The sequence below is a fragment of the Macaca fascicularis genome, chromosome 5 (genome assembly GCF_037993035.2).
Source record: "Macaca fascicularis isolate 582-1 chromosome 5, T2T-MFA8v1.1".
Taxonomy (NCBI): Eukaryota; Metazoa; Chordata; class Mammalia; order Primates; family Cercopithecidae; genus Macaca; species Macaca fascicularis.
The window spans coordinates 146,056,264-146,078,049 of record NC_088379.1 but is presented as its reverse complement, the minus strand read 5'-3'; the positions used below and the strand labels follow the sequence as shown (position 1 = coordinate 146,078,049).

Below are 21,786 nucleotides of genomic sequence, written 5' to 3'. Positions count from 1 at the left end.
TAGTGCTATCAGGGTCTAGATGAGAGGGATCCTGTTGGATGCATCTAGGAAGGGCTCCCTGAATAAATGATTTGAGCTGAAGTTAAAGGATGAATACCTAAGAACCCGAAGAAGAGGAGAGGAAAGTTCCATCATGTTTAGTTCACCTCAGTTCAGTTCTTTTCCTCTCAGTCTCCTGTTTTTCCTTGGTATTTATCACTAAAGACTCTTTCTATTTTTGCCTGCTGCCTTAGTTTGCTAGCTACTCATGGACTTCTGCATAAATCTCAATGATATAGGTCTCCTTTTAGGAAACAGCCAAAACTTACCCTTCTGATAAAAATGTCAGTATTATTTTAGACATGAAGGACAAACTATCAAAGAGAAAAATGAATTGACAAGGAAAACATCTTTTCTGCTAATTACTTTAACTGCTGTGTGTTTAGAGAAGTGCCACATGGTAAACACTTAGTGATTCTGATTGACTGGATGGTTGGTTGACTGATTAGCTGGCTAGCCAGATGTTGGATGGATGGCTGACTGGCTGGTCAGATGTTAGATGGTTGGCTGACTGGCTGATTGGTTGTTCGGGTGGTTTTGTAAATGAAGGTGAGGGTGACAGATGAGCTTTGATTTTAAAATCAAACTTAATTTTATTCAGATTCTGACTTACCTTTCACTAATTCTATGATATTGGACAATTTACTTAAGCTCTGTAAGCCTCAGTTAATTCTATTAAATAGTGTTTTTCTCATAGTTATTATAATATCAAAGGTGATAATGCATATATAGCTTTAATATGGCACCTAGGATATATTAACTGTTCACTAATATACGTTCACTATTTTAAAGAAAAGCAAGAAGCTTGAGTGCTTTTTCCAAAAGGAACAAAATTAGTGAAAGCAAATGATTAGTCTGTGTTTAGATGTTAACCCTCTTAATCTTAGTCCTTCTAATGTTTTACTACTACGGATACACATCTATTGCAGACCAGAAATAGATATACCTAAGAAGATAAAACATGTAGAAAACTCACATGCACATGAACAATTTTTTTTCTTGACTGATTAATTTACTCACCACCCTATCCTTCTCCCAGTTTTCCTCATCACCCTCTGATTGCATTATTGCAGGGCTCATTAAGATGGTAATTTTCTCTGCCAAAAATGGGAAGAGAGTGATATATTATTTCTTGACATGGATCGTTGTGGTTACTCCGGTGTTTGCTTTATAATTATTTGCTAAACTGAACATTATGTTTTATGTTTTTTTCTATATGCACCCTCACTTAAACATGCATAAAGGAGGTAAAATTGCCATGTGAGAACGTGATGGAATAGAACAGACCAAAGTTAAACCAATGTTATGCCTAAATGAGCAGATTGGAAGGAATATCCAAGCAATGAATCCTGATTATCAAAAAGAGGAGATGAAATTTATTCCAGCTGCTCCAGATTGACTATCTCTGTGTCACAAATTGAGTGGCTAGAGTGACAAATTACTAAACTCCTTTTTTTTTTTTTTTTTTTTTGGCTAGTATATGCACATATAACCTGCACTGTAGAACTATAGGGCAGGGTCTTTGTCACATGCCACTTGCTTAACACTAGGCATGAAGAACTTCTCTCTATGGCAAAACTCTTTTATAGACCTCAACTGGTAGAGCCCCCTTGCACAAATGCCACTACCCCATCTTTTCTAGTCATCGTTGTTTGCATTCATGCCACATGTGCATGATTTCAGAGCTAACTGCCCTGGTGTATTAAACAACATCAGAAATGAAGTCAAGAATTACAGATCTTTATTATTAACAAGCATGTTTTGGTTTTTCAGCGCCGACTGGGGGATGCAGCAAAGAAAGCCATCAGCAAACTCCAGGTCAGGACTATCAAGAAGGGTGACAAGGTAACAGCCTCTTTTCTTTTTGGTGAGGAGCCATTCAAAAAAGCTTCTAACTTTTCTTACAGCCAGGGTGGAAGAGAGGAAAGGATGGCAAAGGGAAATATATGCTAACAGTTGTCCTATCAGTATATGTTATTATACTCTTCTTAATTAAACATAATTTAAAGTTTCTTATAAAATGCATATACTATGATAATAAAATAGTTGTATAGAAAATATGAGGGCTGGGCGCGGTGGCTCAAGCCTGTAATCCCAGCACTTTGGGAGGCTGAGACGGGCGGATCACGAGGTCAGGAGATGGAGACCATCCTGGCTAACACGGTGAAACCCCGTCTCTACTAAAAACTACAAAAAAAACTAGCCGGGCGCGGTGGCGGGTGCCTGTAGTCCCAGCTACTCAGGAGGCTGAGGCAGGAGAATGGCATAAACCTGGGAGGCAGAGTTTGCAGTGAGCTGAGATCTGGCCACTGCACTCCAGCCTGGGCGACAGAGCGAGACTCCGTCCCAAAAAAAAAAAAAAAAAAAAAAAAAAAAACTGATAAGTGTATAAAAAAATAGATGAAGCCAGAATGAAATTAGTACACAAATGGATTATCTAAAATGTGTAATAGAAATGGGTCTCAAAATTAAGTTGGGGCTTTCTAGCAGCCAGTACAAAGGAAACAATATTCAGTATTCAAGTAATATTTCATGAGTTTATTCCAGTGTCCCACAAGATAAAATCAAAATGGTTGTTCCTGATGTTATGACCTGAGAAAGTTTTTCATGAATCTTTGCAAGCAAGACAGCTTTCTGTGCTGAGCTATGTTCTCCACTCAAGTCTACAGTATAAATGCAGGAAGTATATTCAATCCCTCTGAAATCCAGTATTCAGAACTCCAAGGTTGACAGGTGGTGTGGCTCATGCCTATGATCCCAGCACTTTGGGAGGCCAAGGTAGGTAGATCACTTGAGGCCAGGAGTTCAAGACCAGCCTGGACAATGCAGCAAGACCCTGTCTCTATAAAAATTTTTTAAAAACCAAAACGCAGAGCCCCGAATTCATTTCAATAGTCTCCTTCACTGTAGAATGGTATCATAAAGCCAGAAGCAATAGTATATCTTGAGGAGGAAAAACAAAGCAGTCCTGCCCAGGTGTACGGGCTTCTAAGGGTCTTCCTTATTCCCTAGGCCAAGTTAGAGCAATGGATTACAATACATGGGTTTGGAGCTCCTTGGGGCAATGTAAGGGATTTACAACTCCACATATAAGCAGGTATTGTCTCTATTCTGAATAATTGATTTATCTCACAAATTATGTGCTATTATTTTTCAAGTATATAAAAACGCCACTGGGCTTATAAGATAAAATTTATTTAAAGGCATTACTAAATTTAAAGTATATTTTAGTCAGTATGTTATTTCCCCTCAATCAGAGAGTAATAAAAGTACAAGGACTATTACATAGCACTATCTTATGAGGCATCAAAAGAGGTTTATATACTTGAAAAAAATTGGAACTACCATTTTGTGTTAATATTTATTTTATACACTAGATTCCAGAAGAATGGATAGATTAAATATCATTCAGGTGATTCACCATAAGTATTATTTCTCATCCTGAAAATTTAGATATGTTGCCTCTAATTATAATTAATAGCATTTTTAGTAATGTACTTTAGAAAATGGTTTTCCTCACAAAAGCACTTGAAGCGGAACCTAGAAACAAAAAGTAGAGGTTGGAAGGAATGGAAACTAGTCCAAATGATGGTAAATTTGATTTAAAAACTGGCACCAGCACTACCGAAAGCTTTGCTCCAGGCAAGCTCTCCTTGGGTTTTGGCTTGGATATTTACACAAGAGATGAAGCTAAGAAAATAGGCTCATCTGTGCTCCCTCTGTTGCAGGAAACAGAGTCCGATTTTGACAACTGTGCAGTTTGTATTGAAGGGTACAAGCCCAATGACGTTGTCCGGATCCTGCCCTGCCGGTGAGTCACTAGGCTGCCTGCTTTTGATTGGGTTGTGTGTGTGGAGCATGCCTGCGTGGCCTCCCTGGCCCAGACCTGCCGGGCATAGTGCTGCCAGGTCAGTCTGCCTCAACATTGCCATGTTTCCATTGCAGACAACCCAGACATTCTTGTTTTTGTATAACCTTTGTCCTTGAAAACACTGTGTCATGAAATGTGTTTCTGATCCCCTATCCCCTTTGCATCAAAGGAAGTATACTGCTATGAACTAGAACTTCATGATACAGAAATTTATGATGTGGCCACCAAGTACAAGTTTTCTTGAACAACAGATCTTTGATATTCAGAATCAATTCTGGCTTTTACCAGTACTATTTTAATTAAAATAATAAAAAATTAATTAAAATCTGAAAAAATTTTTGCGAATGATCATGAACAGTGTGGTAATTAGAATATGGTCAGAAGTAAGTAGGAAGCCAAGGACAGATACCGTGCCCTTTCTTTTCTTTTTTTTTTTTTAAACTAACAGAAAGAGAATGTGACACTCAAATTCCCACAAAATTCTTGCATCTAGGGGAGGATGCCAGGCATGGATAGTTGGGGAAACTCCCCAGGTGATTCTCATATAACCCTATTCCCTCTCCCTAATTGAAATTCACGAGAAGTTGTCTGAATTTTTAAATTGTTAAAATTAAATAAATTTAAATACTTAAATCTTTTAAAAGTCACATAAAATCCATCCTCCTTCACTGATAACCTTTTTTAGTGTTTTTTTTTTCATCTGTGTAAATGTCCCAAAAATAAAAATGAAATTATGCCTTAGTGGGAGATTCTTCATTTAGAAAGACTTGCTTTCAATATTCTTAGATACTTTAGGCCAGGCACGGTGGCTCACACCTGTCATCCTAGTGCTTTGAGAGGCCAAGCCAGGAGGATTGCTTGAGACCACGATTTCAAGAACAGCCTGGGCAATAAAGCAAGACTCTGTCTCTACAAAAAAAAAAGTAAAAATTAGCTGAACATGGTGGTGCTTGGGACATGGTGGCACTCGCCTATAATCCTGGCTACTCAGGAGGGTGAGGTGGGAGGATCCCTTAAGCCCAGGAGTTCAAGGTTATACCGAGCAATGATCATACCACTACACTCCAGTGATCACATCAGTGCACTAGGCGACAGCAAGACCTTGTCTCAAAAAAAAAAAAAAAAACAGTTCTTAGACTTTAAAAGTAAAGTAGGAAAACATATACCACAAAGATATAAGACAATTTACATATTCATAAAGCAATGCAAACTTAAGGACTGTTTACTAGAACTACAAAAGAAACAAAAATTACTTTAGAGGAATGGCTTAATAATCCCAAAATGACAAAGAGTGGACCAAAAAAGAAGTGACAGGATACTAAAATTGATGCATAAACTCCCAAGGGAAACAGACCTTGGTTGAAATGTGCATAGGCAAATTGATCATTAGGAAAACAGGCGTTAGGGAAGTACATCCTGGTGGCCCCAGCCAAAGCCTTCAATTGTGATTCACTTTCCCTTAGTTTGTAGACACCTTTCTCTGAGACGAAATCATCAACAGAGATAACTGAAGATTTGGTAGTTTCCTTCATATGAGGATTTGCTATGTAAGTTCTTTCTAGTTATTACATACACTTAGTGTTTACTCAGTGATTTCCAGAAACACGGGCAGACAAATGCAGTATGTGAACTACAGAATGCCTCTTGGAGCAACATCTTGTATCTCTGCAGTATTTTATTAAAGGTTTTATAAAGCGTCTTAGGCCGGGCGCGGTGGCTCACGCTTGTAATCCCAGCACTTTGGGAGGTCGAGGCAGGCGGATCACTAGGTCAGGAGATCAAGACCATCCTGGCAAACATGGTGAAACCCCGTCTCTACTAAAAAAAAATACAAAAAAATTAGCCAGGCGTGGTGGTGGGCACCTGTAGTCCCAGCTACTCGGGAGGCTGAGGCAGGAAAATGGCATGAACCCAGGGGGGCGGAGCTTGCAGTGCGCGGACATCATGCCACTGCACTCCAGCCTGGGTGACAAAGCAAGACTCTGTCTCAAAAAAATAAATTAATTAAAAATAATAATAATAAAGCCTCTTAGATATAAGCAAATAAAGTGCTTTCCTTTATCTTTTTCTTGAAGATTATTTAGAGCCCTATGTGATTACTACTAATAAAAAAAATTCAGAGCCGATTAAAGTTAAATATCTGCATTCTTCTGAAAAATCCAAAGATATTTACAAATGTAAATTAAGAAAATCTGTTTTAAAAATTATATACATAGTATTACTTTAGCTCTACAATTCATACAGTATAAAATAGTTTATTCACTTAAAGCTCTCTCATAAACTTCATGTTACTACATATATATATATATATAACTGCTAGAGATTGCATAATATCCAAGTCATAGATGTACCACAATTTAATTTTCCATATCCTTATTTGGGAACATTTTTGGCTGAGTTCAATTTTTATTTATGACAGATTGCGTTGTTTTAACAGTGTTTAGATTTTCATGATGTATTATTCCAGATCTCCTTTTATATTGTAATTTTTTGGAAATATTAACCAAAAAATAGCATTTTAATATTTACCACAGAAAATAAAACCTTAGGGATTTTAATATACATTAGCCCTTGCTCTTGGCTAGTTTAGTTTGGCTTCAGGCTCCTCCTTGTTTAAATGATTATTTGATTCTTATCTCATTCCTTGATTTTGTTTCATGTTCCTTACTGTCCATCTACTATTATTTCCATACTATGAACCCTGCTTTAAATAACAAAATGCATTTGAGCATTTTCAAATACAGCTACAGTTAATTACTGTTTGATCTTATACTAGTCACACATATCTATTCTGAATAGCTCATACATTTTTTCCTTGTAGATTTTAAAATCAAGGTATTTTTATGCTTGTTGCTGTTTTCTGCCAGACAGTTTGCACTAATGGATATTATCAAACAAATGCATTGGCGTTTGCTTTTTGCTACATAATTTTCTCTGGGGTATTATTAAGCCTTTGCTCCTATGAACTTCATAGACTCTCCTTCCCATTATTTCCAGGCTGATTCATCCACAGACTTCTTTGCATCTCCTTGGCATAAAAACTGTTTCAAAAAATGTTCCAGTTTATCATCTCCCTTCACTCACTTTTTTCTGTGGTCTCATAACTCCTGACATTCTTGGTGCATCTCTTCACTGTTGTTTTCATTTAGGATGTCTTTCCAAATTATACTCTTGTGCCACAACTTTTTCAAAATCATTTTATTGCTTGTCTCTTTCTGAGACCCATGAACAAATTATGATGAATTATTAATAAATGCCTTCCTCTCTTTATTTGTCATAGCGATTACTAAAGTCATGCACATACACACCTACCATTTCTTCCCCTTCATCCTTTCTTCATCCAGTCCCTCTCTAGCATGTGAAGGTGAAGCCCCTGGGAGTGAGCCTGGATGTGTACATCTACCGTAAGGGACAAACCCCCCTCAGCCCACAAAGCAGCTCAGCCTCAGACAAGCCTAACTTCTGTGGTTTAGATTTGATCCTATACACCACTGGGACATTACTCGAGACACTTTGGTTTTGCTACCTCATACGTATGCCAAAATATGCATTATGCTATATTTTAGGGGTGGTTTTTGTATCTAAGGTTAGTATTTGTGATTATGATTTCTAGCCACAAAAGATGTTTCATTTTATTATCTTCTCTTGCACAGAGAGTAAGTTAGCCTCTCTGATTCTTCCATGGCTTTTATCTCATGGTGTCCCTACTGTTCTTCAGAGATTATTCATTTCAGCCTGTTGAGCTTCTCAATTTCAAACACACAGTGTCTCAGAAAAAATATGAATTTCTTAGGCAGGCCAGAAGTCCTTATTTGCCATTGTTTCAAACCAAAGCAACAGATACACTGTTTCCCTACATTACTATGAAATTCTCTTCTATCTCTAATTTATCCCTATAGCATTATCACCAATTAGGGAAGATACTAGTTTCTACTACTGTTTTTTTCTTTGATTTTTGCAAACTCTCCTCCACAACAGATGAAAAATGTAAACCCTGTCTAGTAATACACTTTTAGTACCTAAATGCTTCATTTGGAACAAAAAACATTTTGTAGCAACTGTATGCCAGCAACAGTGGAAATCCCCAGCCATGAGAAGACAAATGGCATGATGCATGCTCTAAAGGAAATAGGCTAGTGGGAGAGAAAGGAATTTAAATAAGCATTCATGATAGAGAATGGTATGTGTAACAATAATAACACAATGTATTAACATTTTTGAGGAATTAATACCAGGCACAAGGAAGTTAAGAAAGATTCCACAGAAAAAAAAAAGTAATGTTTTCATATTTTCTAACAGTGGTTTATATTGTCCATTGCATCCTCATTCTAGAAAATTTGTAAAATGGGTAAATATTTAAATATCTGCCTAACTCCTTCATGCAGGTAACTACTGCTATCATTGTTATATATCGTCGTCTTTTTGTTTCTTATGCTTATTTTGCAACTTTAAGATACTATTGTCAATATCATTTACTATTCTGTTCTTTTCACATACATTGTAAGAATGTGCTAGAAACGGTATTAGATTATTGGGGGTCTTTTTTAGATTATTTGTGGCTCATTTTGACTTTCCTTTGGCCTTTGATACTATTGACAGAAGCTGATTAAACCCTAAGGTGCATATACCGACCAAAGACCCTGGGATGTTGGTGCTTATATAAAACTCACTCTTCAAAGATCAGGGTCTTTTTCTGGCCCAATCAGAATTTTCTACTGAGATAAAACAGGGAGGTGTCCTGGCCCCCTTTAGCTTATTTTATAATATCCTTTGATGAGTTCTTTGCGTGTCACCATCCCGCCGCACTACAGAAGACAGAGAAAAGCAGCTTCTCGTCTTTAAATAGTTAGTTTGATTATGTGGTGTGTAGGGGCAGCATGTCCCGCTGGGTTATTATTGTCAGAGCTGGATTACAAACAAAATTCTCTAAAACTCATGTTATCATCTTTGGTAGATGCTTCCCAACTTTTAACTTGTTCATAAACAAATTACAAGTTTAGTATATATAGTCCAAAAATCCAAATGCAAAATGCTCCATATCTGAAACTTTTGGAGCACCATGATGGTCAAGGGAAATGCTCATTGGAGCGTTTTGAATTTAGGCTATTTGGATTTGGGATAATGCACACATTCCAGAATCTGAAAAAAAATCCAAAACACTTCTGGCCCCAAGCATCCCGGATAAAGGATGTTCAACCCATACTGCATATAGTTCCATTTTGTAAATAGTGTTTCTCAGAGGATATGCCAAGAAGCAGTGTTGTCAATCCCACCTGGACTTAAATGAGGTCTTATTTGGGAGCAGGGGGAGATGGTGGAATCAAATAAATACCTAACAACACCTATCCTAAAATAGTTCTTGTGGAAAAGCGTTGCACTGCTGCTGTTTAGCATCTGCACATTGAAGCAGATTCTAGCATTAGAGAGCAGCGCTGACTTCTCTGAGCAGCGCCTGAGGCGGGCTCCATCAGTGGCTCTGCAGGCCCAGGTTTTGCAGGCCTGTCTTTACAGCAGAAGTTAGTTTTGCTTGAGCAAGGTTACCTGTTAGATCAGATAATCCTGGAGCTGTGTGGGGGTTGTGTGTATGTGTGGTGTTTGTTTTTCAGTTTTATTATTTGTTTGTTTGTTTTTTTGGTAAAACGTATATAACGTAAAATTTACCTTTTTAATCATATTTAAATATACAATTCAGTGACATTAAGTACATTTGCCTTGCTGTGAAACCATCACCACTGTCCATCTCTAGAATGTCTCATCCTCCAATATGAAACTCTGAATTCACCAAACAGCAATTCTTCATTCCCCTAGTCTGGAATTTTGTGCGCATTTTATTTTTAATTTGGGCTTTACTTTTGTTAACAGAAGAAAATGTCAATGAAGGAACTTAGATTTGATTCAAGAATGCAATTAAAGTTGGCTAACTAGAAATTGATATTTACACACTCAAAACCCTGACAAAGTGATAATGTTATACATTTATATTATAGAAATTGGTATTTACACACTCAAAACCCTGACAAAGTGATAATGTTATACATTTATATTATAGAAATTGGTATTTACACACTCAAAACCCTGACAAAGTGATAATGTTATACATTTATATTATTATAGAAATTAGTATTTATACACTGAAAACCCTGACAAAGTGATAATTTTATACATTTATATTATTGCTATTGTTACAATACTCAGATGATATTATTCTTGTCATTATCAATGGTACTACTCTGGTTTCTGTGACCATCGCTAACATCATTCCCACCATTGCTTCTTCCCTGACTTTCTGCAGTAGGCTTCTCACCAGTCTCCCTCCTTCTACTCCTGCTTTTTAATTATCCTGATAAGTCTATTTTTAATTGTCAAGCTAGATTAGCTGGCTTTAGGTACTTTTACAGCAAGTACAACTTCAGACTCATTAAGTATAACAGAAGGGTGACTAAAAAATTATTCTTCAAGAAGATTAATTGGAATGTAATTAGGTCCTTCTGTTTTTCTAAAATGTACTCCTGAAACAAGGTAAATTCACAAGAAAACTAAAAACATGCACTATTTCATATTAACTCCCTACAGGAGATTTGGGTTGGCTGGTGCAATTGCCATGGTTTTTATTGGTGATTAAGAAGCAATCTTAGCAAACTTTCCATGGTGTCTCATTTGGATTTTGCACTCTGACTTCTTCGTGGGGACTCAACCAGAATAATTGATGTGTGGAATAACTGTATTTCTCTCAAGCAAGGGGAATGTTTTTATATTCTAGATATGCAACTGTGTTCTAGATTTTTTTCTGTTTGTTGACAGAAATCTAAGAGGCAAATTTGTGGCCTACCTAATAGCCAAAAGGTGTTTTTTAGCCCCATCTCTTACTCTGTTTTATGTCTCTATTCTTATTATTTTTTTTCTTCATTTGCTTTTACAATGTATTTTTGGATACTTGCATCTTCCAGTCACTCTAAGTTTTTTTGAATCTGGTACCCCAAAACTGGGGCTTAGCTCAGGAGGGTTCTTGGCTTCACTCAGGAAAGAATTCAAGAGCAAGCTGACAGTGGCAGAAAGCAAGTTCTATTAGAGCCACAGCGTACAGCAAAATGGCTGCTCCATAGACAGAGCCGGGCTATGCCATAGGCAGAGTGGCCCAGAGTAGCACTCATGGATTGCCAGCTAGCTATATTTATACCCACTTTTAAACAGATGCTAAATAAGGGGTAGGTTATTCATGAACTTTCCGGAAAATGAGCAGGGAGTTCTCAGAACTAGATAAGGTCATTTCCAGATCATTGCCATGGCATCATTTATAGACTGTCAACTAGAGGTTGCCCTTGTTGCCGTCTTGGTCCTAGCTGGTTTTGGCCAGTTTCTTGGCTACATCCTGGTTTGATCAAGAGGGTCTTGACCAAGGCTCAGAAAACAAGTCTTGCTGATCTCCTACTTCATTTTCTAGAATAAACATGTGTTTTCCATGTCTTCCAAAAGTTTGTCAGCATCACTTTTAATTAATATATAATATCCCATGTGCCATAATTGCCTATTTTTGGACACCTAAATTGTTACACACATACACATACACACACACTTCTTCTGCCATTATAAATAAGGCTGTGATAAGTAGCTCTGTGTCTAGACCTTAGTTCACATTTTAGATTAGTTCCTTGTTTCTAAGGTTATACATTTAAATTGCCAAATTATATTCCATAAAGTAGTATACAAGGAGCTTTCCAGACAGAGCTAAGAACATTCCAAGCAAAGGTAACTGTGGTGACCTGGAATTGTTAGAGTGTGATGCTTGTGTTGGCCATGGGGCTGGAGAGGAGGCACCCCAGATCCTTCAGGGCCCCAATGTCTGGGCTCAGGGGCCTGGATTACAACCAAGTGCTGGAGGACCCACTGTGAGGGGTTTGGTTTGTGCTTTATACACAACACACTGGCAGCAGTATGCAGCATGGTTAAGAGGGATCTGACTGGAGTCAGACGGACCAGTGAGGAGACTGTTGCAAAGTCCAGGTAGGAAATGCTAGAAGTCTGAATTGGAGTGCTGGCACTGTGACATAGAGAGGTAGACGTATTCAAGAGAGATTCATGGGTAAACCAGATGACTCAACGTTTGGAATAATTGAAAATGGCTGCCTGTTTCTCTGGTAGGCAGCTGATGGATACATATATGTTTGCTTGCATTTAAAACATGCTCATGTCCATTTGAATTCTAAACAGAAAAAAAATATATATAGCAGCTTGCAAACTATCACTCAAAAACCATAACACGAAAAACAGATTTCAAGCACTGAAATGAATTTCATCACTCAAACACACACGCATGCACGTACACACACACACACACACACACACACACACACACACACAAACACACAAACTCCACTTGAGGATCAGCCTTGGCTTATCTTTTTAAGCCTTTCTTCAGAGTTATCCAGTCCCAAAGCACTCTCACAACCCCGTCTCAGAAGCAAAGCTCCATTCTAAATAAATAACTGATTCTATTTGTAAACACTGTGTTACCCTTCCTCTTTCTCTTCTTTCCTTTTAGGAATAAGGTTAAATTTCTGTATCAGTTCCAGAGCTCCCCTTTGTAATTTGGGACATAGAATACATTATACTGTTTACTTGTTAAAAAATTTGCAATGTAAGGCTATACTTTTCCAAAGAACAAAACATAACTAAAAGCATTAGTGTTGAAAGAGATGAAGTAGAAATGTATTAAACAGTTTCATACGAGACCAAAAATAAAAAAACAGAATAAATGGTTCCTGATACAGAGCAGTAATGGTGAAAGGAGAAATAAAGTTTGTACATATAAATTGTGGCAATAGATACCCTAACTTACAAAGGGATTTCTAATGACATTTGAGTATCTGAGTCAGACACAAGAACCTAAAAGGGATAGACCTTGAGACTTGGAAAAGGACTTTTTTGAGGGCTGTTGAAAAGTCAAAACCCAAATATGGTCTACTAGTTTTAATGAATTAGTTGTTATTTTGTACCATGTGTCAACAATTGACACAACATTCATAAATCATCCCTGTCCATCTAACCAGACAGCTGCTTTTCTGTCTCAGTTAATGGGACTGATGTATATTCTTAACATGGACCTCATTATTAGTTGACTCTTCAAGTATATTCTGTGAACTCCTGTCCCCAAGGACAGGGGCATTTTTCCCCTGCCAGAGAAGCAACACTGGGAGACATGTAGTGTAAAGCACATGAGAAATAGTAGGGAAATCCATTGGTAAGGCTTTCTAAACACACACAGACTCTAAGGCTCACAGTGACTTGCCTGCCTCCTTCAAATTGATTTAGTGAGGTTTACTGAGCTACTGTAGGTGACAGCACAGTGCCCACACCAAAAATGTCTTATGAACAGTGTCTTGAGTCTGACAGGCCTCAGAAGGTTGTCTGTTTGTTATGTCCTACAGAGCTTCCTTATCCTCATTGGACGGAAAGCCCCCTGGTAGTTCATAGCCTCCTTGCTTCTCCCTAAACTCAATATAGGATTCACATCTTGGATCCTTCAAGACAACCGAGACAAAATCAAAGTTGGGCTCTGATATTCATTTGTGAAATTCCCTCTTTGGGGGGCTGGGGCAGCCTCTCATTCACTCTCCCTGCCAGGGATGACATGATCATAATAAATAGCATAACATGAGGAAGAATTATGTTTAAAAATAAAAGTGAACATCATTTTAATATTTGAAAACTTAGCATTACCATCAAGTTTTACTGAAATCACTGAAAAAAGGCACTAGCCCCTTAACATTTTTAAACCCAGGGATCAGTCTGACTTTAAGATGAGTCAAATGAATTGAATGTATAGACAGAAAATTCCAAGCTCTTTATGAGTAAAAAAAAAAAAAGTTTACAGAATGCTGTACTGTGATGAGGATTCCGATTATGAGTCCTATAACTCATGAAGTCAAAAACAAAAGTGCACTTTCTAGCCAGGCAGAAATGGCCTGTCCTGATTTTACCCCGCCGTGCCTGTTACATAGGCTTGATTAGGAACAGATTTTTTCTAAGTTCCTTTGTTTTAAAACAGAGCAATGGATATTAGCTGATTTCCATAGGATTTGACTTACTCTTTTATGCCCATGTTATGAATTGGTCAATCTATTTATAGCTGTTTATAAATGTGTTTTTTAAAAATAACTTTCAAGGTTTCACTGTTAATTGTGCAAAATGTCAAAAACAGAGAAAAGTACAAAGAAGTAAACAAAAACAATCTGACCACCCAGAAATAATCATTATTAATATTGGCATAGTTAATTTTTATAATACACATATATTAATTTTTTTTTTTTTTTCAGACAGAGTCTCACTCTGTCACCCAGGCTGGAGTACAGTGACCCGATCTCAGCTCACTGCAAGCTCCGCCTCCCGGGTTTACGCCATTCTCCTGCCTCAGCCTCTCGAGTAGCTGGGACTACAGGCGCCTGCCACCTCACCCGGCTAGTTTTTTGATTTTTTAGTAGAGACGGGGTTTCACCGTCTTAGCCAGGATGGTCTCGATCTCCTGACCTCATGATCCGCCCGTCTCGGCCTCCCAAAGTGCTGGGATTACAGGCTTGAGCCACCACGCCCGGCCCATATATTAATATTTTTATGTTTTTAAACGTTGTAGAGTCAAGCAATTAATATTGTTTTTCTTCTACTTTCTCATTCAACAATAAAAAGCATTTTTAAAAAACTTTAGAAATTATTTTAAATTTTTTGGCTGGGTGCAGTGGCTCACACCTGTAATCCCAGCACTTTGGGAGGCCAAGGCAAGCGGATCACTTAAGGTCAGGAGTTCAAGACAGGCCTGGCCAACATAATGAAACCCTGTCTCTACTAAAAATACAAAAATTAGATGGGCATTGTGCCAGGTGCCTGTAATCCCAACTACTCGGGAAGCTGAGGCAAGAGAATCACTTGAACCTGGGAGGTGGAGGTTGCAGTGAGCCAAGATCGCACCATTGCACTCCAGTCTGGACAACAAAGCAATACTCTGTCTCAAAAATAAATAAATAAATAAATAAATAAATAATTTAAAAATTTTTAGTAGTTGCATAATAGTTCATTTTTAGTGTTTATTTAACTACCCTCCAACATTGTTCAGCATTTAAATTGCTTCCAGTTTTTCATCATTATAAAATTATGAGGTTAGTTGTTTATATATTTATTCTGTATTTATTCCTTCAGATACATTCCTAAAAGTGAACTTAACTAGATTGAAAGGAATTTTAAAGGGTCTTGAAAAATTTTATCCAATTGCTTTCGTGAAAGGTGGTAATGATTGACACCTCACTAGCAGTATGTGAGGGTGTTTATGCTAGCAGTCTCTCAGAACCATGGAGTAGTAAATGTTTAAAGCATCTTTCTCATCTGACAGCCAAATATAACGGTAATTTTAATTCTCATGTCTTTGATTTCTTTGATATATTACTATTGACTGACATAAGTTCTTTTTACATCATATCATATTTAATATAAATTGTCATTGATTGGAAGATGTTTCCTACTTTTAGATAGGTTAAAATGGGAATGGAGAATGATACAGCCTAGAATTGATAAAATATGATACTGTTTTTTAACATTTTGTTTTAGTGTTTTTGGTGAATCGTTTTTTTATTAAGTATGTTTCTTTTTTATGATACTTTTTGATTAACAATTTAAAAGTTATGCTATAAAATTAATGAATTTGTGTTTTTATCTCTTCCTCCTTGGTTTTAATCCTTCCCTATCAAGAAATAAGATAACTGATTAATTAACTACTCTTTTCAAATTTATATGAAAATTTATGCTGGTGTATGGCATCTCACTCAAATAGTTTATGAAAGCTATTTTTTAAACCCATTTTTCCAAGAACATAATTTTATATACTTGGCCAAATTAAAAGTTAGGCAGTGTAGGAGGAGTTTAAAATGGCACAACAACTTTGGAAATTTGTTTGGCAGTTTCCACTAAAGTTAAATACACCCTACCTTGTGACCTAGCAATTCTGTTCTTGGATATATACCCGAGAGAAATGAATGCATATATTAACAAAGACTGATACAAGAGTGGCCATAGCACATTTAGTCATAATAGCCAAAAAAAATGAAAACAGTACAGATGTCTAACAATGGAACAATCTGCAAACAAATTGGGGTACACCCATACAATGGAATACTACTAAGCAATAAAAAAACCAAGCTATTGATGTACACCAAGGCACAGATGCATCTGAAAACCATTATTTTGAATTTAAAAAGCTAGACAAAAAAGAATACATACTTTATGATTCCATTTGAAATTCAATAACAGGAAAAATTAATATATGGTGACAGACGTTAAAATGATGGTTACATGGCAGAGAGTGGGTGCTGACTGGTAAGGGGCACAGGAGGACTTTCTGAGGTGATAGGATGGCATATATCTTCATCTGGGTAGTATGTGTGTGAACATACACACACTTAAGAAATCATCAAGCTCACTTAAGGTTTATGCATTTTATGGTACATTATACCTTCATTTAAAGTAATGGAAAAAAACTTAAGTACCAAAGAAGCTATGTTTTAGAATTTAAAAAACAATAGTTCACTTTACTCATTAGTAGAAATTACACAGTATTTCTAAATTTGAAGATTGCTAAGTGTTTTCTTATCATTTTTCTTTGATTACTTCAGATTTTTATGTGTACAACATTACATGTGTAAAAGATATCACTTAATTAAGGGAATAAAGGAAGGGAACATGAAAGAGATGGCAGTGCTGTAAATGATGTTGTTTTTCAACACAGCAAATGCTGCCTTAGGACAGAAGTCTTGCACTGTAATAACCTCGTTAAATATGGCATTCTGACTTCAAATGTCCTGATCCCCAGTTATATTAATCAAGTAGACACACAGGATGAATGCCAACTAGCTTTGCTGCCCCAGCCAAACGATATAATTAGACCAGAGTCAAGTTCTAAGCACAGAGCCTCCCTCTGCCAGAAACCCAAGGAGCGAGACACACTATAAAATGAGGGTCCTGCAATTCTCCCAGCTTGCATTCCCAAAGTAAACATTTCTTCCATTGTAATTTAAAAAGAAATTGACATTAGTAGCAAGAGGATCTGATATAGGTTTTTTTTTTTTTAGGTTGTTGGTTTTTCTTTCATGCTATAAATCTAACACAATGAAGAGCTGTGTGGAATAAATGGTTATTATAACACTTTAACTTTGAAAAGCACTCTACTCTTCACAAAGCACTTTTGCATATAATGTCTAACTTTAGCTCAGACCAGCCTATAATATAGATAGGACAGGTATCAATTATTGCCCCTTTATTTTCCTGAAAGAAAACCTTAATTCAAAGAAGTTGGTTCCAGGACCCAAAGTAAAGCCAGATTTTCTGACTTCTGGGCCAGCGCTGTATCATTGGCTATGGAGTTGCCACCATAGCCACACTTATCCCTGCTCAGGGAGGATGCCCTGCTATACTTTCATACCTCCAGGGTTATAGTTTTGACTAAAAATCTGCTTCAGAAACCCCCTCTCACTCTAAGCAAAATGTCTAAGCACCTCAAGGAAACTAAATCAAATTTAGCCAAGTTTTAAGAATGTTACTTCCTCTGTATGTTCTCTGGATATTACTTTCCAAACTTGTTACTGTGAGCCTGGAAAGAAAACAGGCTTTTCACAGAAGGACAGTGCTTATGCAGTGAGCAACAATTTACTTTATTGCATTTTTTTTCTTTTTTGCTCTATCAGATGGAACTGCTATATTTGCTTGCCAAAACAAAGTTATTATGTTTTTAACTACAGCCAGAATATGGTTACTACTGGTTCTATGTTCAACTCTTTTTTCCGTTTGTTTGTTTTCTTTTTTAAAAAATGATGTTTTTAGGCTGGACACAGTAGCTCACGCCTGTAATTCCAGCACTTTGGGAAGCCAAGGTGGTGGGTCACCTGAGATCAGGAGTTCCAGACCAGACTGGCCAACATGGCAAAACCCTGTCTCTACAAAAATACAAAAATTATCCAGGCATGGTGGTGTGTGCCTATAGTCCTAGCTACTTGGGAGGCTAATGCAGGAGAAACACTTGAACCTGGGAGGCAGAGGTGGCAGTGAGCCAAGATCACGCCACTGCACTGTCTAGCCTGGGTAATCCAGTGAGACTCCATCGCCAAATAAATAAATAAACAAATTTTAAAAATAAATAAATAAAAATGTTTTTAAATAATTGGTCCAACCATTTCAGATCAAGCCCGTTAGCAGAATTATCCCCACAGTGTGGCACTAGGTGAGTGAGATTGAGTATATGGTAGGACGAGACTGGTGTCTGCTTACTTGACTTAATCAACACCACATAGCAAGTGGTGACTAGATCATCCCCATTAGAAGGACTTCCTGTAGAGGAGTCATAGACAGATGGAAAAGTACAGAAGGAAATAGCTTAATGATGCAAAGTTCGCCATCACAAGGAACAGGGAAAGTATGACTCAGGTCCATGATTATTTTCTTCACCATTCATACCTCTTTCCTGTGCAGTCCATCTAGATTATTTCAGAATGTTGATTTAGAATCATATTTTCCAACTTCATTTTCTGTTCATCCACTTAACATAGCCTACATTTCAACCCATACATGTCATGATACAAGTTGAGTATCCTTTAACCCAAAACGCCTGGGACCAGAAGTGTTTCACATCTCAAATTGTGGAATATTTGCATTATACTTACCAGTAATCACCCCTCATCTGGAAATCCAAAATCCAGAATGCTGCAGTGAGCATTTCCTTTGAGCACCATTTTGGCACTCAAAATTTTCCAGATTTTAGAGCATTTCAGAGTTTGGATTTTCAGACGAGGGAAACTCAACTTGTGCTTCTTCTATATGTTGATTCATGTAAATCCCTTCTTTTTGAATTTCTTTCCTCCACTGTAAATGCTTCAAAGTTCTTCCCACACTTTAGGCTGTACAAAAGGCCTTACCGTATCCCATAGCCTTTTAATTTCTTCACAAACTTCTCCTTTCGCTGAATTCAGTAGCAATTTTATTTGTATTTATGACCTGTCACTGTGCATGTTATACCAACATCATTTAAAATAGTTAATATTACTATTATCCCCTGAACACTTACTAACGAAGCACTTTACAAACAACCATTTAACCCTTACAACAGCCCCATAAGGTTTTTACTAGTCAGGATAGGCTAAGCTTTGATGCAGTAACAACAGCAAACCCAACTCTCAGTGGCTTAACACAGCAAGGATTTCTCACTCATGCTTTGTGTCCACTGTGTGTCAGCAGAGGGTATCTACTCATGGCAGTCAGGCTGACAAAGCAGTTACTATCTCAAACATTGTTAATTGATAGGTCAGCAATTAAATGCCATGACCTGAAGTGAAATCTGTCATTTCTCTTTATAATTTATCTGCCAGAATGAGTCGCATGGCCATAACCACCACCAAGAGAGCTTGTCATCTCCCCATGTGCTGGAGAGATGGAGAGCTGATGTACTGGATGACAGTATTGGGTGCCTCAGATAGGTGCTCTTGTTATCCTCATTTTATCAGTGAAGAAACTAAGGCTCAGAGAGGCTAAGCTGGAGCAAAGAAATACACTGGGAAAGAATAAAGGTTTGAATACCTCCAACTACCCCCCTTACCTGTGACAGCTGGAGGATGGGGTGAGGAGTATAGAGTGGGTAAAAATACTGACTGTCAGTTGGAGTTTGAATCCTAGCTCTGCAGCGGACTAGCTCTTTGGATAATTTACTTTAATGAGCTTCAGGCTTCTCTTCCATAAGACGGAAATAATAATTTCTACTTCATAGGGCTTTTGTGATTTAATTATGTATGTAACATGCCTGGTACATAGTAGGGATACAATAACTGGTAGATACTGTCAGCATCCATTAATTACTGGCATTAATGTCAGTGTTCATTAATTCAAAATTCACTCTTTACTGACAGCTTTGCAAATAAGATTGAGAGCTTCTGCAGAAACATTTCAGGTATGCAGAGAAGTACTAGGTACCTTTTTAAAATAATTCATGTTGCCTGGAGTATGGGATTCTCAGGTACCTGAGTGTTTCACATTTTTTATCAACCACTTCACTAAGGAGAATGAGACAGCTTGCATTGTTGCCAAAGGAAAACCACAGGGTCCTAATCTCACTTGCAGGGTGTGAGGGTCCAACGGTGCCTACGAAAGTGAACAAGATGGAGAAGACAGGACAGGCTTTTCTCTCTCCTGCTGGGAAAAAAAAATGTCATTAAATTGGGGAGGGAATCACACACATAGGTGAAAGAACAGCAGAAAACAAGGATCAATACATGTGGAAATTAGTTTAGCTTGGTTTGTCATTACTACCAAAAAGTGTGAAAACTTATTATTCATCATCATCTCTGCATCATTATGCAGTTGTCTGCATCCTCTTTTGTCGGGTGTTTAAAGAACTCTTTTTAAAATGTTTGCTTCCCTTCGGTGAATGAGGAAAGAAAACAGTTTTGGCCAACTCTTTGTTGTATTTCCAATTTGTCGGGATTGTTAAGAGATGGATTATCTCGTCTTCCACATGTCCTTTCTCACTCAGCACTTGTTAAACCATGGGAAGGTTCACTGCTATCCTGCGAATCCTGCAAAAAAGATGCGATGGACTTTGCCTTGAAGATGTTTACTAACTGGTGCATCTCGCTAAACTCCAGATCCTTTCCCTATCCTTTTGTTTATTTATTTAGTCTGTTGACTTTTACTTTTCTTTCCACTTAGGAGGAAAAATACTGTTTTCCAATCCCAGTTATAAGGATCAAGTTTTCATATTTGATGATCAATATGGTACCAAAAAGAAATGTATGTGAATTAATAATAAGCCTGACTGCCCTATGTGGCATTTCAGCAGCTTTTCTTTTTTGCCCTTAGTTCTCCCTCTGATTTTTTAAAAATTTGTAGTTATTTGCTTTCCATGTTAGGAAGGTTACGCAAAAGAGTAGAAATCATAGTAATCACATAATAGCTTAAAAATAAGATGAAATGACAGTGCTATTAATAAGATTTGTGGTAGTTTACAGTTAAGGAGTACCAGGACTTACATTTTAAGCTTTATGGGTATTGTTTATTCTCTCTCCTGCCCTCCACTTCTCTCTCCCCCCACACTCCAAACACAAACACACAGAGACTCATTCATTCATGAAGCCCATACCTGGAAGACAAAATTTCACTGATGAGGAGCTGAATCTTAGATAGCTAAGGTAGCCTGCCTAGAACAGACAAAAAAAAAAAAAAGAAAGAAAGAAAAGAAAACCAGCAGATCCAGGAGTGCAGCCTTTCTATGGCCTTTCCATTGTCGTTAACAGTGAATCGCTAAATGACTGTGGTGCTGCCTTAAAGGGCAGGGCCTTGTCTTATTCATCTTTGTACCCAGCTCTCAGCACAGAATAGAATGGAACAAGGGGGTGACGTAACCAGTGCTATATTTTAGGAAGATAAATCTGGCAACAATGAGTAGGATGAAGAGAACAAGAAGAGACTGGCATCGTGGAGAGCAGTTTCGATGCCATTGAAGTGATACAGAGAAAAAGATGATGAGCCAATGCAGGAGGGAGCTGTGCTGAGAGAAGAAAAGTCGCCAGGATAACAGAGATTCAGGAAGAATGCATGAATGAGACTTGACCATGTGGAGGCAGGGAGGAGTGCTAGGTCCTTGGGTAAATAAATATCTGTTCATGCAGCAAATGTTTCTTGAGCATCAGCTGTGTGTTGGGAACTATTCTAGGTCCCGGAGATACAACAGCGAATTGAGCAAACCAGAATTTTATTCTCCTACAGCTTATGTCCTAATTGGAGGGATATGTTGGTCAGGATTCTCCAGAGAAACAGAACCAGCAGGAGATATATGGAAATGGAGATATAGATACAGG

The 21,786-nt window shown here is 37.6% G+C and overlaps 1 protein-coding gene across 6 annotated transcripts in view; it reads left to right on the top strand.

Annotated features, from left to right (window-relative positions):
* RNF150 (ring finger protein 150) overlaps positions 1–21,786 on the top strand; it is a 281,379-nt gene that overhangs the window by 196,460 nt on the left and 63,133 nt on the right. For all 6 annotated transcript variants that reach the window (XR_012435131.1, XR_012435132.1, XR_012435133.1 and 3 more), the window contains exons 3-4: positions 1,813–1,884; positions 3,768–3,850. Coding sequence is in view for 3 of the 6 variants with exons in the window: in XM_005555970.5 (XP_005556027.1) it covers positions 1,813–1,884; positions 3,768–3,850 (155 nt within the window). In the remaining 3 variants the exon portion in view is untranslated. The remainder of the gene's footprint in view (positions 1–1,812; positions 1,885–3,767; positions 3,851–21,786) is intronic.